Below are 17,430 nucleotides of genomic sequence, written 5' to 3'. Positions count from 1 at the left end.
CGCTGGTATATTGTTGACTTATAAACTAGGGTGAATGGGTGATGCTAAACACCCACATTGTGACCACCCACAAATTATTTAAATAGAAAAAAAATTATTAATTTATTTTTTAAAATAAAAATAAGATTTAGTTATTTATTGTATTATCTACATTGTAGTTATTTTTTGTAACTTTTTTATTTTTATGAAAAATAAAATAAAAAATGCAAAAAAAATTTAAAAATATATGTGTAGTGTAGTGAATATAATAAAATTACTAAATTCTATTTTTATTTTACAAAATAAATTAAAATTTTTCTAATTAAATTAAATTGTGGGTGTCCACAATGTGGCTCCATAAATTTATTGACGAAACGAAAGTAATCCGACTAAACCAAGTAAAAGGAGGCACATGGGAATATGGGATCCTCTGTCCCACTATTTTGTGTGTACCACTCTTAATTTATTACTCCCTCCATCCGCGATATCGTTTCCACATTATGAGTGACGCGGGTTTTAAGAAAAGTGATGGATAGTAGTAGATAGTAGTGAATATTGTAGTGAGTGAAGTTTGGGTCCCATTATTGTTGTGAGTAGAAGTTTGTGGACACTACTTCTATAAATGGAAGTGGAAACGATATCGCGGACGGACCGAAATGACAAATGTGAAAATGATATCGCGGTTGGAGGGAGTATAATTTTTAATTATATTTTCTTCAATTTTAATTTATTATGCTTTAATATTATAAAAAGATAATTAACAAGGGTTCACTCATCCAATTAGGGTTTATAATTATTTTTTTATATTTATTTGAATTAATAATTGATTATTTGAGTTCATTAATTCAAAGTTAGGGTATATAATTTTTTAAAATTTTAATTTTTAGTGATAAATATTAATTAGAGTTTATAATATAATAATATTTTTTATTTTTATAAAAAATAATTACTCCCTCCGCCCCACTCCAAATGTCCCATTTCCTTTTTTGGCAATACACACTCTCTCTATACTTAATATTTAAACAATTTCCATCAACCCACTTTATCTACTTTATACACATTTCTTAATCTTCATGCCCAAAAGAAAAGAGACATTTGGAGCGGGACGGAGGAAGTATAAAATAGATAAGTTAAGAGTGGTACACACTACACAGTGGTACACACAAAATAGTAGGGTAGAGGATCTCATCTGAGTAAAAGGTGTTGTGGGTGTGGAATTGACGTGGTGACTGAGCAGTAAATTCTCGCAAGACATGTTTTTATGCAGATGGGATCCTCTGTCCCAGAATATTGTGTGTACCATGTGTACCACTCTTCATTTCTTTGTTTTGTAAATCGTTTTTTATAAAAAATAAAAATTATTATTATATTATAAACTCTAATTAGTATTTATCATTGAAAAATTAAAATTTAAAAAATTATATACCCTAGCTTTGAATTAATGAACCCAAATAATCTATTATTAATTCAAATAAACATAAAAAATAATTATAAATCCTAAATAGATGAGTGAACCCTTGTTAATTATCTTTATATTATATAAATTAAAATTGAATAAAAAATAATTTAAAAATATAAAAAAATGAAGAGTGGTACACACTATATTTTGGGACAGATGATCCCATTTGGTTTTTATGTGGTCTATTGTTGAAACTTGCAAGTTGCAAACATAATATAAGACGATTTTATAATTCTTAGAGCTATTTAATATAAGACGATTTTATAATTTTTAGAGCTACTTAATATATAAGACGACTTTAAGTTGTCAAGTTCATTATAGTTATAGGTATATATATATATGATCTACTGCACGATGCATTCTAGAGAAATAATTCATAAATAGATATGCATTCCCACTAGGGATGTCAATGCAGCCCGAAACCCGTGGGCCGACCCGAATAACCCGACAAAATTAGAGGGTTAGGGTTGAAAACTTGCAACCCGAAAAAACCTCCAACCCGATTAGCCCGCACCCGACTAACCCGGAACCCGATAGGGCTAGCCCGAAAACCCGATGGGCTGGCCCGGTGGGCTGACGTAATTGTGACTGATGCATCCAGTTACAACTTCTGCTATGTTTAGATCTATGGTATTTGCTTAAATATATATATATGTAGCCTCATTAAAAAAAGTGAAATTAATTAGTTAGAATATATGTGTGTGTGTGTAATCTCATTAAAAAAAGTGAAATTAATTACGGATTTTTTGTAGAAATTGATTATTAGTATCTCATTAGTTAAAAATTAATTATTAGTATCTCATTTTAAAGTGATACAATTTTTTTTTTCTGTCAATGAGACGTGCATGGCAAATCCACTAATTATTCTGTAATAATCCTGATTGATTCTAGTGCATTGATACATGTTAAATTTTACTATCTCATTTTAATATAATTTTGTTTATGTAATCTTGAATATCTTATATTTTTGCATTTCATGCTTTGCTATATAATTTATATCTTTAATATCTATGTATATTTTATACATTATACATTAGATCATTAGGAATAATAAAATACAAATGATAATTTTATTTTTATGCCTTTAACCTTATTAGCCCGATGGGCTAGCCCGAAACCCGAAAGTTTAGGGTTAGGGTTGAAGATTTACAACCCGAAAAAATCTCCAACCCGATTAGCCCGCACCCGACTAACCCGGAACCCGATAGGGCTAGCCCGAAAACCCGGTGGGCTGGCCCGATTGACATCCCTAATTCCCACGGTACAATTATGGGAGAGTATATAATATTACAGAGAAATAATTCATAAATAGATATGCATTCCCACGGTACAATTATATATATCACAGATAGGGTGAGCATCGGTTCGGTTCGGTGCAAAACCGAACCAAAAACTCAAAATCGAAAATCGAACCGATGGTTAAAATTGAAACCGAACCGCACCAATAGGGGGTCCGGAACCGAACCGAAACCGAACTGGACGATGCAATTTTTTTTATTTTATTTTTTTCGAAAATACCAATTAAAAATTATAAAATAATGTAAAATACACAAATTTCAAATGTCAAATCCCTACAACATGAACATGATAAATAATTATATATTATAATTGTGAATTAGGGTTTTAGTTTTAGGTTAAAAAATTAGAAAAATAATTATATATTATAAAATAATTATATATAATAAAATATTAATATGTATCGGTTCGGTTTGGTTTAAAACCGAACAAAAAAATGAAAACCGACACCAAACCGAAAATTTTCGGTTTTTACTTTTCAAAACCGAACCGAAAACCGAACCAATAGAATTGGGACCGAACCGCACCAATCCGGTTCGGTTTTCAGTGTCGGTTCGGTTTCTGCTCACCCCTACAGATTCGTTTTGGCTGCGTTCTATTTGGTTGTAAATTTATCATGGGAAAATGAAGGATAAACAAAATTTCACCCTTTAAATTCTTCATTTCTTTTCCCACATTTCCTACTTGACCCTTACACATTCCTCATTTACACTACAAAGGAGGGATAATATTATCACACTATTTTTGGAGGGATAATATTATCCCTCATTTGTAGTGTAAATGAGGAATGAGTAGGGTCAAGTAGGAAATGTGTGGAAAAAAATGAAGAATTTAAAGGGTGAAATTTTATTTATCCTTTATTTTTCCATGATAAATTTACAACCAAACAGAACGCACCTAGCAAAATGATTCATAAATAGATATGCATTCCCACGGTGCAGTTTTTTTTTGAGAACTTTTTTTTTTTTTTTTTTGAGAACCCCACGGTGCAGTTATATATATAATATATTACAGATAAAAAAACTTGCCATATCAATCATGACCTTAAATAATACTATACGAGAGGGCAAATCAATCATGATTTTTTTTTTTTTTCAGCACATTAAAAAAAAAGCTGTGTCAACAGCTTAAACAAAAAATTTAAAAGTCGATGAGCTCGACTAAACAAAAGAAACGCAAAATCATGGAGGAACGGATAGCGTCTACTCCATAAGTTGGGCCAACAGCCTTTGTCTTGGGCATAGTGGTTGGCTTCAGCAAGCGTGGTTGCTAGCTAGCGGGTGTGGTCGATCCGGGTGTCGCTGTGGAGGTCGCAGTAGATAGAGGTCGCAATCCCTTTGAGGATGGAGATATCTTGCCGGACGGCAACAGGAGGGCGGATGCGCCAGAAGTCTCCTAGACGGGTGTCGCGTCCACTGTTGGGCGGGTGAAGGTTGATGGCATAAGTGACAGCAGCTTGATACATAGAATCAGGGATGTCCTTGATGGCAGTCTGGGCGTCGACAATGAGAGTGCGGTCCGTGTGGAGTGTGTAGTGAGCGGTGCCACCATGGTTGCCAGTAGGAACAACCCACTCGGGGGGGTTGAACATGTGCGGATCGCCATCGGGGGATGTGACGACCGCGGCAGCAGCGGAGGTGTTGGGGTGGCATTCGGACAGGTAGCAGGAACCTTTCCAATGTTGGCAATACTTGGCCATTACAGAAGCGATAGAACCAAACCAATTGGCTTGGGAAGAGAGGCCCAAGTAGGAAGTCCAGGTATCGGACACTTGATTGAGCTGGGGGTAATGGGCTATTCCGGGGATACGAGTTTTGCCAGAGCTTGAGTGAGCCGGAAGTAGTACAATTCATACCAGGAGAACTGGCGATGCCTTGATCGATTTGATCATCAGTGAGAGGGCGGCCAAAGAGGCGAGACATGTGGTTGGGGCCGTCGACATCATTTTGGAATGTGGTGTCTGTGGCATTCTCGCGCCGGGCGGCAGCGCAGATATTTGATAGTCTTGAAAATAAGGCTGGAATGTTGGGCATCATCAGATTGTAGGGGGGTTGAAATCCATATCGAGTGTTTGCTCGGCTCCAACCGGGGGTATCGGGGAGGCGTGGAGAAACAACACCAAAAGAGTTGTCTTGGAAAGGGAGAAAGCAGGAGATGCTTTTGAAAAATTGGACTAGAGGTCCGGGAACCCATAAATTATCGAAGCGGTGATGGAGTTTGATCGTCTGGAGAAGAGCAGAAAGTTCTGATCCAGTTCGAATAAGGTTGGCACAGTCCATTGCTCTCATGATTTGGATATAATAGAGCATAGACACATAGATTAAAGAATGGACGGGGGTCCAGAACAGGCAGTTGCCTATCCAGTGCTTGGTGGAAGCCATAGCAATGTCCATGTGGCGGACGAGGAGCATCAGAACGGCAGCGTTCGGGATGTAGGTAGAGGGTGCAGAATAGCGGAGTTCTCGGGGAATTCCGTAAGCGTAGGCGGCAGACAGAACTAAAGTCTCAGCAGCGCGGATAGTAGGGGATTCACGGCGACCAACAACTTCAAAGCCAGGGCGTTTGCGGTCAGCTTGGGCTTGGTCGCGTTGAGCGTCATATATAGAATCCATCACCCATGATCTTAAATAACTAATAATAAAATCCGTTAAAAAAATATCGATTCAATTTAATGCGATTTTTAAGGCCATTAATGTATACATACGTATGGGAAGGGATCTATCAAGAATTATATTTTTCGAGAGAATGGAGAATAACGAATAAATCTATAAATTTTACGAACAGATCAATATAACTAATGAACAAATGTACTCAGTAAATATAGTGAAAATCTCAACCCCTCTCAAAATAGGCCAAAATCTTATTCATAAATTTATCTTTTTCCTTTTATGATTTCAAAACAAATCCAGCATTCCATATACTCCCTCCGTCCCGTTATTAATGGCACGTTTTCCTTTTTGGGTTGTCCCGTTATTGATGGCACGTTTCCTTTTTTAGAAAAAATAAGGGAGTGTTTAATGTTAATGAAATCCCTAATTAAAAGCCTAATAAATTAAACACGCAATTTCTATCTCTCCCTCTCTCTCTCTCTCTCCCACTTCGGTCTCTCCCTCTCGCCGCCTCCACCCTCCCGCCGCTTCCACCCTCCAGCCTTGCCTCCGGCCTCCGCGCCCCCAGCCTCGTCGTCGCCGCTACCTTAGCCCCTCTCTTTGCTCGAAGTCCGGCGACTGCATATATCTCGTAGCCTCCGTCCCTCTCTTTACTCGAAGTCCGGTGACCTCCGTCCTCTCCCTCGTCCGTCGGCTCTGCTTCAGAATCCGGAGGCGGAGATGACAATAGCGGATCCTCCGCTGGCGGAGAGAGAGACGGAGTCGGAGTCGGAGGCGCTGGCGGAGTGGGAGAGCAGGAAGATCGGGAAGCACCACTCGTCGGACAAGTCGGAGAGGTCCTCTCCCTCGCCCGTCTCCACCTCGCCAGAAATTAGGGCTCGTCTATCTCTCGCAGCCTTTCTTCCCATGGTCGCTTTTTGCGAGGTATGTTGAATTTGTGGGATCTGGAGTTTTTGAAGTTTGTTGGCCATGGAAGTTTGAGATTTTGAATATTGTTCGCAGATCTGGGTTTCCTATTGTTTGTGTTGAGTTTGTAGAAGCGGTGGGAGATGGTTTGGATGGTGGAGGGATCTAAGTGGCGGTGGCGGTCGACGGAGGAAAGGTGGGATTTGAGTTTTCGACGGAGGAAGTGTTTGTGCCGCCGGAGTTCTGTAAAGGGGAGGGCTGGTGTGGGCATTTCTGTGTCGGCCACACCCAGTAGAATGCCGGCGAGGCTTGAGTTGAGATCTGACGAGGCGAAGGGACGGCGGCGGCGGCCTCGCCGGTGTTGATGAAGAGGGGTGTTGATGAAGAAGAAAGTTAAAATTAATTAGTAGTAACATTAAACATGTGGTCCCTACAACTTTTCTCCTAATACAATTCTCCTTAATACCCGTGTCGAAAAGAAACGTGCCGTTAATAACGGGACGGAGGGAGTATATGAAATTTATTATACAGAACCGATCACCTACCCACCGTGGGCAAGCATAACGTGCCCACCATTGATGTGACAATTTTAATTAGGAAAGATAACTAATAAATCTTACTCTAATTAAAATTATCTTACTATAATTACAATTGTCACATCATGGTGGACACGTTATGCATGCCCACGGTGGGTAGGTGATCGGTTCTGATTTATTATATTGACAATATTTTGTCAATATTTACTTTATATCATACCATCATATACATGACATGAATTGATGTTTTAATTTAATTAATAGACTCTAATTGTGGACTATTAAATTTTAATTAGGATATATCTAATGTACCCTTCATCCACAAATGTTTTTGCCTTAAATAACATGTGTAACAAGAAAATGTAATAGAAGATCAAACAACATTTTATCAGTATCCGTAGATAGATAAATTGTGAAAGAATGGCCAAAATGGATCAAAAGAAAACAGGCATTAGCCCTTTCTGATTTAATGAAGAAAATGGATACAGATTCAAGGGTTAGAAGGCAAGTCTAATTAATTTCATCAAGTCGGAATTGAACTAGCAGAGATCACAGAATAAGTAGTCAAAGCAGCTGTCCGTACAGTCATAGAAGCAAGAGCAACTGCACCACCATTCACATAACGAATCACAAATTAATCTCAAAATCAGCACTAAATTTCACACAAAGAAAAGAAATTATAGAGAATTTACCACTGGTCAATGGCTTTATCTTGATCGTCTTCCATTGGAGGATTCCTTTCAATAGATTGAACTTCCGGTGGATCCATTCTCTTTCTCTCTCTCTCTCTCTCTCTCTAGAATATGGAGGAAGAAATTAAAAGGAACTGGAGCGTGACTGAGCTTTATATTCAAGAGTGGAGTGGGGTATGTTTGAGTGGCTCAAAAAGTTTAGTAATGCCAAACTACTTTTTATAAGCCTTCCACGTTTTTGCTCTTGATTCATCGCTATTATACTACTCGTGGTGAGTGCGTTCCTTGTTGGAATTTGTTTTGTTTTATGGCCATTTTGGGATAAAATGGACCACCAACAATATCTCTTGGGCTCCTCTTTGGATTTTTTATTTCTTGAGAATGAGCATATAAATTATAGGCTTAAGAGTGTTTTACATATCTAACTTTAAGTTTTTACCATAAAATATTTTATATTTTTATTAAAAAAAATTAAAATTTTCAATATTTTTCATAAAATATTCTGCTATAAAAAAATCGGTGATCAAAAGATAACGCATCTCATCGAAAAAGTTTTAAATTATCATTTTGTGGTGCAAGATTTACAACTTGATAGCAATCAGTTTAAGAAGAGTCATCTTCCGATTTGAATTTTGTATAACGGAATGTTGGTCCGAGAGCAAGTGTATGCTGGTGTATGGGGGATGATACACCAATTTGCTGATTTTAAGTGTTTTAAATAGCTTAGCATAGTGTTGAGCAAGATATTAGCTTGATTAAGGTGTCAGTTAAAAATCTCTAACTGCAGTAAAGTTGATTAGTTAGACTATTAACTGATGTGTTGGAATAAGGCGGTGGTAAACTCACTTAACTGAAAATCTTAGGAGGGTGTATTCAATTCAGAATTAAAAGATTTCTTTTGTATTTTAAAAGTCTATAAGTATTCAATTCAAATTTTTAAAAGTCCTTAAAAATTTGCCGGTATTCAATTATGACTCTTAAATATCCATCGAAATTCTGGTGATATTGAAAATTTGTAGAATTCTAATATGTCATAGATTTAATAGGATTCTTAATGCCCTCATATAAATACAAAACCTCTTCAAAAATCTTACCTCTATAAGAGATTTACATATTCTATGGACAAGGATGAGAAGACATATCACGTGAGGAAATATTACAACCCTAACAATGAATTATTAACTAATAAAAATAAAACAAAATAATACAAAATAATTATATAGTCTAATAGGACGTTTAATTTTTATGATTGATAAAATCCATAATTGCGTATTTTTATCATCATTATTAGTATCTTTCCTATCTCACTCGTTCAGTGAGATATGAATGAAAAAATTAGCATATATATCAAAGACTTGAGATATATAAAGTTTCAGTCCATCTTAGTAAACAATAGAGTAGTCTTATCGATTTTTATCTATCATGACTAATCCTAAAAAATAAGGAGTGGATTTTTAAAATGGCCACTTTGAAATAGTAAACTTAAAAATTGTCCACTAAAATAAAAACATAAAAAAATGGCCACTGTTACCAAAATATCCTTCCACATTAAAAATTAAAAAAATGGCCACTTTACATCACCCCTTTAAAAAATCCCGCAATTCACAACCAGTCAAATTCACAACCAGAATTTTTTGTTTGTGAATTCACAACTAGTCGAATTCACAGCCAAAATTTAATTCACAACCAGTCGAATTCACAACCAAAAATTAATTCACAACTAGAATTTTTTGGTTGTGAATTCACAACAAACGAATTCACAACCAAAATTTAATTCACAACCAGATTTATGTTGGTTGTGAATTCACAATCAGTCGAATTTACAACCTGAATTTAATTCACAACTAGAATTTATTTTGGTTGTGAATTCAAGTAGTTGTGAATTTGAGTTTTTAAAGTTTGAATTCACAATTAAAACTGTAATTTATTTTTATTGTGAATTTATAGATTTGGTTGTAAATTCAAGAATATTAAGTTGTGAATTCATCAAGCTAGTTGTGAATTCAAGAACATGAAGTTGTGAATTCATCGACCTGGTTGTGAATTCTTAAACCAGTAACTTTTCCGCTACATCGATCGTTTACTCTCTCCATGAATCAATATCTTCATAAGGAACAAACTGAACCCAAATCCTTCAGATATACTACCATTTATCCACAGTTAATCAACTTACTAATTAAACCAGGAATTAGAACTTGAATCATAAATAGATTGTGAAATTGATCATGAATAGCAACTACACGATGAACTAATTTCCCCAATTAAGGCCGCGTAATCCCCCAACAAACACAATACGTTAGTTGAGCGAACTAATCAATCCAAAGCAGAGGAAAATCAATTAAGGTCGCGTAATCCCCCTTCACGAGCCCCCGCCGCCGTTCGCCACGCCGCAGATGCTCTCCGATTGGCTGCGGCCGCGCCTCGCTGCCGACCTCTTCGGATCGTGGGGCGTCAAGCCGGGCACAAAAAATGTCCACAATCTGTGGCTGGAGATCGCCGACGGCGAGACCTCTCTCGCCGATTCTGTCCCTCCTGTTCACACGGTCGAGGCACCGCGGCCGCCCGCTGTCGGAGAAGATGAAGCCCGGTGAATCGGTCAAGGCGGCGGTTTACCGCGCCGTGAAAGAGGAATTAAGGTTAGGATCATCTGTCAAAATTGGAACTCTAGGGATCGATAATTGCTCATCCGATTCATCACAATTTCAGATTTCCAATCCATCGCGATTCTTTGACGCTCTAACCTTCCTCTCCAATTTCAGATTTCCACAGCGAATCAGAGCTAGCCACGAATTCGGCGATCGTCAGCGGCAACCCCCTCTTCGGACGGCGGAGCTTCATCATTCCGAGATATGGCTCTGAAGCGACGAAGAAGATGAACCTTACGTGACGGTGGCAGTGCGCGACGGCGATTTGCAGCCGGAGTGGCGGCGCGATGGGACGACGACGACGAAGATGGTGGGGGGGGAGAGAGAGAGAGAGAGAGTCGAAATTGTGAGAGCTGAAGCTTTGAGAGAGAGAGGAAAGTGGCCATTTTTAAAAATTTTAATGTAAGGGCTAATTTTGTACTTTTACACAAAAACTGGCTAAATTTTAATGTTTTTATTTCATAGGCCAAATTTTAATTTTACTATATGAAAGTGGCCATATTTATATATTACCTCAAAAATAAACATCTTTAAATGAATGGAATAAATCCTAATTAGTAATAACAAAATTGAACCCTTTAAAAAAAGTACAAAATTTAAATTAAAGAAAAAAAAAAGAGGAAGATAAAAAAAAAAAGTGAAACACAAATTATTACAGCAATATACACTTGATCTCTAACACCTCAATACTACTACATAGGTATATCTTCCATAATTTAGATCTTATTTATTTATTTTTTTACATTTTTCAGATACAGAAGTACAATGTGAAGCAGAAGTTTTGCCAAATGCAATAACAAACAAAATTATAATGTTCATACATATTTCAAACTGTTAAAAATGTGGCATTTCCCATTTTTCACGCCCTGTTTGACACACTAAAAGCATGTGAGAAGAAAATGTTGAACTTTAACTTGATCAAACTGAGTGCACATGATGAAAGAGAAAAGGATGATATGAAGAGCAAGTAGTATTGTGTATTGTAGAACAATCAGAGAATCAACACACACAACACTATGCTATATATGAATCAGCAACCGAAACTAGAGAACACAATGTTTTACGTGGTTCAGCAAGAATGCCTATGTCCACGAAAGATAGCACAAATTTTATTGATGATGATAGTAGTGACAGTTACAAGAAATAAGCTTCGAGCTCCAAGAAACAAGACTGCGCTTAGCTCCACTCACTTAGCTCAGTACACTCAGAATCTAACCGAGTGCAGGTGAGGAAGAAGATATATAAACTCTAATACTCTATCATAACTCCAACTAACTCAAGATTAAGTTGACAGCTAATCCTCCTAATTACTAACTCAAGAATTGGTTATGACTGTGACCACATCTAACCATCATGCATGCACAGCTCATGTTATGTATAAGAAGCGAGCATATCTCACAAGTATCTGTGTAAGTGAGTGGAGCAATCGACAAATGGATGGTCTAGTAGTTTGATAGCTGTAGGTCTGTCTGCAGGATTCCGGCGGAAGCAGCACTGCAAGAAATCCTTGCCCTCTGCTGACAGCGTTTCAGGTATTGGTGGACTCTCCTTCAAGACCTTGAACAATGCTGCAGCCTGAAACATACAATACACAATATATACTTTTGTTTAGCAATACATAACAAATCACAAAATGTTCTGACCCCTTCGTAGTCGCTCCAAGGGGGCTTTCCATTGATCATTTGAATTATGGTACACCCCAAACTCCATATATCTATTGCTAAACCAAGATCAGCACTAGCATCTTTTGGCTGCAAGAGCTGCAGGAATACTCAGATGTTAGTATATTAGGCCACACTTGCCACCATAATAAACTCATATGATGCACCTCTGGAGCCATCCAATATGGACTACCCTTCAATGATAGATTTGTCGCTTCCCCATCCACCTGCAAATTAATACTGAATCTATAAACTCATGTTTCCCACTTATACTTTGGCCAAAGAAAAACTCACATGTTTAGCCAAGCCAAAGTCAGCAAGCTTGACAACTCCATGTGCATCAACAAGTAAATTATCACCCTTGATGTCCCTACAAAAATTGATCATCATGAGACCACGTCAAGAAAATTTTACACTCCAAATCTTTGAGTTTGAATGATATTCTGTCCTACATCAACACCCTTCTCTCTTGGCTCCAGCCAAGGATGAAATTCCGATGTGATTATGATTCCTACATCTACACAGGCTGTGGTCGATACGTGCAAGTTGAAATATGGTTTCAGGATCATTTTTTAATATACAAGAAAAACTATCTTAGTAATAAAGTATCTAGTTTAACGACAAATCACAAACACACAAAAACAATCAATCGGCTCTTGCTTGTCAGTTCCCTGGACTAGCTTCACAAAGAACTCTAGCATTTTGAACTTTATCTATGCCGAAGATTTAGAATTTCGTGTGAGAAAATGCAGTTTGCTTGATTATTTTGGAAACAGTCATGATGCACTCTATTGAGGCCAACAGTGTAAAGCTTCTTTGCCTCCTTACTTTTGCTTCTTATCATCCATATTCCTCTGAAAAATGATCAGGTTTTGACATTTCTGACTAAAGGATTATTTGTACTAGCTTGAATGAGTATTAATATTAAGAGAAACACCACAATTACCTGTGTATGGTTTTTGTGCTATGCAAATAAGCCAACCCACATAGAATATGCCGAGTAAAATTGCGAATTACAGATTCCGTGATAGCTGCACAATGGTCATGGATAAACTTGTTGATTGAACCAGGATGAACATATTCCAGGTATATATAAAACTTGTTGCCAACCTGCATGAGCAGAGAAAGTGAGATTCTGAATGGCCATCCACGCAGAGACAGTGGAACTTCATGAAGGAAAGTACATACAACTTCACTGCCGTAATACTGCACAATATTTGGATGCTTTAGCTTGCTGAGAACTTTAATTTCCTGAATAGATTGAGAAACATCAGCCAAAAGTTGTTACTTTTTCAAAAATATCCACAAAAAATATCGAGTGACTGTTGAGAGGAGAAACAGAAGAGTGAAAGACTAATGTTCATATATTGATAATTTACTCACGAGTAACTGCTGCTGCTAAGCACCTAATATTGTTCATGATATTGATTAAATGAGAAATAATACTCCTCTCTACCAACTTAAACTTTAAGATGAGGTATCCATTCCACATACTATCGAATTCACACCAAATAAAATGTCCTAATGTTCAAATCTTACCATCACTCACTCATGAAAAACATCAAGCAACACTTCAAGCCATGTTGAACCAGCTGCACATCGAGGGAGCTCAGGGAGGTACGTACAAGTTATTATTCTAAAATGTGACTATGACACTCCTTTCTAGCACTTAAGCTTTGAGTAAACTCTTCTTCTAATTAATCGGTCTGGAAACTCTAAAGATGTTTATCATTTGAGTTCATCTCCAGAAAACCAAAGTATTTAAAATTTCCAGACCAATAAACAAGGGAGGTGAAAGATAATCCAAATATATTTCACTTAAATCAAAGATTGCTGATCTAAACAAGAAGCTAAATTGGAAGCCAACCTGTTCTAGCTGCCTCATACTTTCTCGAGATTTTACATCCTCTGCTAATACCTCAACCTCCTTCATTGCACATAAAGCTCCAGTCTCCCTATTGACACCAAAAAAAGAAAGAAAGGTAGTTGAAAGGAGAGTATGGTTGATGTTGAAACCAATAAATATATTGACCAATGCATACCTGTTGGAAGCAACATACACACTTCCAAATGTGCCCCTCCCAATGAGCTTCCCTTTCTGCCATTGAGATATTAGTTGAGGTTTAGCTACAAGCTGAGAGACAGGAGAGGAGTGTTTAACTCCAGGAGTGGTAGGTCCTGAAAGATGAGATGTGGAAGAAGTTGGAGTGGGCATGTCAGCCCCTGGAGGGAGAGGTAAAGTATGTACATTGGCATGAGAAATGCTTTCCGAAGATATCTTATCCTCAACACGTAAAGCAAAAATTTTATTGGAATGCATTCGATGGTGATAACTTAGTTGAGTATTTCCATTGGAATGGGGAATCTCTGGCACGGAGCGAGCATGGAAAACAGCAAGGGGTGTGATGTAAATATCAGTAGGTGGGGGACTGGATACAGGGCTAGTTGGAGCACTCATCAAAATACTCTCTTCGGCATATTCATATTGCTTCACTGCTGACTTTCTAGATAACCCAACTTCAGCCTCTTCTGCACTTGTCCGTGTATTATCACATACTAATCTGCTCATTCACGAAATAAACACAATCAGCAACATCTAAATTCAACAGATTAGATAATTAAATTGTAAATTTTAATGCAGCAGACATGGAAAGAAGTTATGTGATTCATGAGAGCTATCAAATACTCCTATTAGACTTATTGCATTCTGGATTCCTCCAAAGCCTCTGCCTATTGCACTGCATTATCAAATGCCATCAAATGAAATTCATAACAGAACGCAAAGTTGATAAGTCTTTTTTTTTTTTTTTTTTAACAAGGCGAAGTAGATATTAAGTTAATATTAAGTTAGTGAGTCAGGATTAAAATAGATCTAACCATACATTTTAGGTTGTTGAACGTTTCTGTATAAATTTTGTGTTCAGTTCTTAAATTTTTATATATCTTCATCTATAGATGTCAATCGGCCAATCTCTTGAAATTTTTTGGGATTAACTTTTAAAAATAAAATAATGAAGTAGGAAAATAAAATAATGGGAAATTTTTCATATGTGGATCAATTTTATTGAGTTGTCGAGTTATTCGATTACGGGCTATTAATTCGAGTTGAATATTTTTTACTCCAACCTTTGTCTTAACGTATCGATTATTTAGGTCAATCCACAAATTTCGAGCTAAATTGATATCTTTATTTTCTCACGAGATATAGAACAAAACTGCGCACATGATTACACTGCTAAACACCCAAAAGTCAAAATATTGAGAAGACTCTTGAACTTTGACGGATAGAAATGTAAATAGTAAAACCTACTCGCATCCGGTGCGACAAATAAGAGTCAATTTGAACGAGTACAATTTTAGATATGATAAAATAAATATTCGGCTAATTATTTTATGAGCTCATTCGAAAATATTCCATCTAGTATACATCATTATTAGTTGTTAGATAAGTATATTATGCGTAAAAAGAAACTCACTATTTAATTTAATGGTGATATTAAGAATAAGTTGAGATATTAAAGATGGACCCACTTTTTGGGATGAGATCAAGTATCCCATAATCTTATGTGTGCTATTGTCTCATGCTTATATCTATTATTTTAAAAAAAAAATTATAAAAATAAAATTTATTAAAATACTATGAATTATATTGAAATTTTATTTCAAAAAATTAAATTTTTTAAAAAAGTATATACCATGACTTTGAATTTATCAACCTATTATTAGCTAATAAAAGTGAAATTAAATGATAAAAAATAATTATATACCCTAACTTGATGGAATAAACCCTAGTTAATAATCACAAAATTTAACTAAAGCATATAAAGTTGAAATTGAAGAAAATATACATAAGAAATTAAACAAAATTGAAAGTGGTACATAAAGTGTGGTACACTGAATCTCATTTCCACTTTTTGATGTGTTATGAGTGGTAATATTGTAAATAAATTATTTGTGAAACATATATAATTACTAATTTTATGTTTTGGTTAGCTATAAGTATGTTTTCTTTAGTTGAAGAGGAGGAAGCGGCGGAGGGATGGGGACCTCGCTGCTTTAAGAATACTCAGAGATAATAATATGAATTTTGAGTAAATATTGCAGTTGTATAGTTTAATTGAGATGATTTTATTAGATGGTTATGAAATACCTTTTGAGGTGGTGATCGAGTCCATGCGCCTCAGCCGTCCGCCTCTCTCTCTCCTCACTGCACTTGCCCGGCGACGGCGAGGGCAGCGGCACTTTGTGGCAGCGGGAGGGGACTAGTTCCGGCAGGGGCAGCGGCTGAGCTAATGCCGACGATGACCTTGACCGCGACGGCCACTCGTTTTGCCGCAATTTCCGCCGCGATGAGAAGGATCCAGCTGTCGCCGACTCTGCGCCGGTGATGAGAATGTCGCCGGCGGCTTGCGACTTTGTCGTAGACGAAAAGCGCAGCTGCCACCAATGCATGATTTATCAGCGATTGCAAAACCGCTGTGGCATTCAATGATTTTATAGAAGTAGGGAATATTGCAAATGTGATCAAAATGTAAACGCGGTTTGAGCCACTTATGTCAAATGTAGTTATTCAATTCTTTTTATTTATACATATATAATTGTCGTTATTCAATTCTACATCTCACTGTTTACTCCCTACTGTTATCCAATTTTATTACTCCTTTATTTTTCATAAAATGAAGAAATGGCCCATTAAGCTTAAGTGATAAAATATATTAATTAAAGTTGATATGTTAAATAAATTATATTTTTTTATAAATATTAAATATAAATAATGTTTAAAATAAAAAGGAAAGATGTACCAAAATAAATACATGAGAATGATAATTTAGCTCTAGTGTACGAAGAGAGTAATATTATTTTCGCCAATTTAGTTATGGTTTCAGAGCTATAATTTAGCTCTACCTAATGCTATTTTCTTTTTTTTTTTTTTTTTTGGAGTTAGTGTAAATGTGAATTAGATGTTAGTTTTACTTCCAAATTTACTCGGTATTTTCAACCTCGTTGTTAAGGATAGTAGTTGTTTCAGCACTCAAGTCATTTTCAAACCTACACCTGACCACCCAAATATATATGGACAAGTATTTTCTTCCAATCTTAAAATAATTCTTTGTTTCTTTATTCTGATTTTGGGGATAGCAAGTTTAGGGCAAGAAAATTGTGGCCTAAGGTGAAAAAGGGCGTATATATAGGTATTTTATGGAAACGTTCGCACGGTACAGATTACTATGAGTTATATATTTGGATTCTTAGGTGGGTTTTTTTCCACCTCACCCTATATATAAAACAATATCATTTCACCCCTCTGGCCCTCCCCCTTCTGAAAAGAAATCTACCCAAAGACGAGTCATCTTGACAGATTTTATATCTTGAAATCTTTTGTGAAAAAAATGCTAAAAGTTGGAGTTTTTTAATAGAAAATAAAAGTTGATGACATTTGATCACTAATTTATTAGCAACAAAAGATGCAACTAACACAGTGTAATTATAGCAAATAAACAGTAAGCAGAGTATCCGTATCCACGAGGACTGATAAACGAAATTATTCTAAATAATCCTAAAAGGAACTCTAACAATATTCAGACAAAACACCAAGATGAAAGAATTAATTAAAACTAAGCTTGAAACAAAGCAAATAAAATTCAAG

The 17,430-nt window shown here is 36.3% G+C and overlaps 2 protein-coding genes and 1 long non-coding RNA gene across 6 annotated transcripts; 1 reads left to right on the top strand and 2 right to left on the bottom strand.

Annotated features, from left to right (window-relative positions):
• Window positions 1-3,758: 3,758 nt before the first annotated feature.
• Window positions 3,759-7,767, bottom strand: LOC130988597 (uncharacterized). 3 transcript variants are annotated; one of them, XM_057912479.1, is made up of 2 exons: window positions 7,478-7,709; window positions 3,759-5,365 (listed from the first exon to the last, which is right to left on the bottom strand). In XM_057912479.1, exons 1-2 carry the CDS (start codon window positions 7,552-7,554, stop codon window positions 4,204-4,206), a joined length of 1,239 nt encoding a protein of 412 aa, XP_057768462.1. In that variant the 5' UTR covers window positions 7,555-7,709; the 3' UTR covers window positions 3,759-4,203. The 3 variants fall into 3 exon arrangements, 2 of the variants coding, with proteins under 2 accessions (XP_057768462.1, XP_057768463.1); XM_057912480.1 differs by having other exon boundaries at window positions 3,759-5,356; window positions 7,478-7,708; XR_009090149.1 differs by lacking the exon at window positions 3,759-5,365 and adding an exon at window positions 7,216-7,388 and having other exon boundaries at window positions 7,478-7,767.
• Window positions 7,768-9,522: 1,755 nt separating this feature from the next.
• LOC130988596 (uncharacterized) lies at window positions 9,523-10,584 on the top strand. The gene is made up of 2 exons (XR_009090148.1): window positions 9,523-10,113; window positions 10,237-10,584. It is a non-coding gene; the product is annotated as an uncharacterized LOC130988596 (long non-coding RNA).
• Window positions 10,585-11,180: 596 nt separating this feature from the next.
• On the bottom strand, window positions 11,181-16,338 carry LOC130988595 (mitogen-activated protein kinase kinase kinase 5-like). 2 transcript variants are annotated; one of them, XM_057912478.1, is made up of 9 exons: window positions 15,934-16,337; window positions 13,826-14,344; window positions 13,651-13,738; window positions 12,972-13,034; window positions 12,730-12,893; window positions 12,078-12,153; window positions 11,951-12,010; window positions 11,766-11,882; window positions 11,181-11,697 (listed from the first exon to the last, which is right to left on the bottom strand). In XM_057912478.1, the coding sequence occupies exons 1-9, from the start codon at window positions 16,233-16,235 to the stop codon at window positions 11,518-11,520; spliced, it is 1,569 nt and encodes a 522-aa protein (XP_057768461.1). In that variant the 5' UTR covers window positions 16,236-16,337; the 3' UTR covers window positions 11,181-11,517. The 2 variants fall into 2 exon arrangements, with proteins under 2 accessions (XP_057768461.1, XP_057768459.1); XM_057912476.1 differs by having other exon boundaries at window positions 12,730-13,034; window positions 15,934-16,338.
• Between the last annotated feature and the right edge of the window lie 1,092 nt (window positions 16,339-17,430).

The sequence above is a fragment of the Salvia miltiorrhiza genome, chromosome 6 (assembly GCF_028751815.1).
Source record: "Salvia miltiorrhiza cultivar Shanhuang (shh) chromosome 6, IMPLAD_Smil_shh, whole genome shotgun sequence".
Taxonomy (NCBI): Eukaryota; Viridiplantae; Streptophyta; class Magnoliopsida; order Lamiales; family Lamiaceae; genus Salvia; species Salvia miltiorrhiza.
Note: the sequence above shows the minus strand (reverse complement) of the source record. Positions and strands in the feature narration are given on the sequence as shown.

Coding starts and splice junctions, on each gene's coding strand:
- LOC130988597 (XM_057912479.1), bottom strand. CDS start 7,554: ATGGATCCACCGGAAGTTCAATCTATTGAAAGGAATCCTCCAATGGAA. Junction 5,366..7,477: donor GATAAAGCCATTGACCAGTG/GTAAATTCTCTA, acceptor TTTTATTATTAG/TTATTTAAGATCATGGGTGA.
- LOC130988595 (XM_057912476.1), bottom strand. CDS start 16,235: ATGCATTGGTGGCAGCTGCGCTTTTCGTCTACGACAAAGTCGCAAGCC. Junction 14,345..15,933: donor CTCGATCACCACCTCAAAAG/GTATTTCATAAC, acceptor GTGAATGAGCAG/ATTAGTATGTGATAATACAC. Junction 12,154..12,729: donor AGCACAAAAACCATACACAG/GTAATTGTGGTG, acceptor CAATTTTTGTAG/GGACATCAAGGGTGATAATT.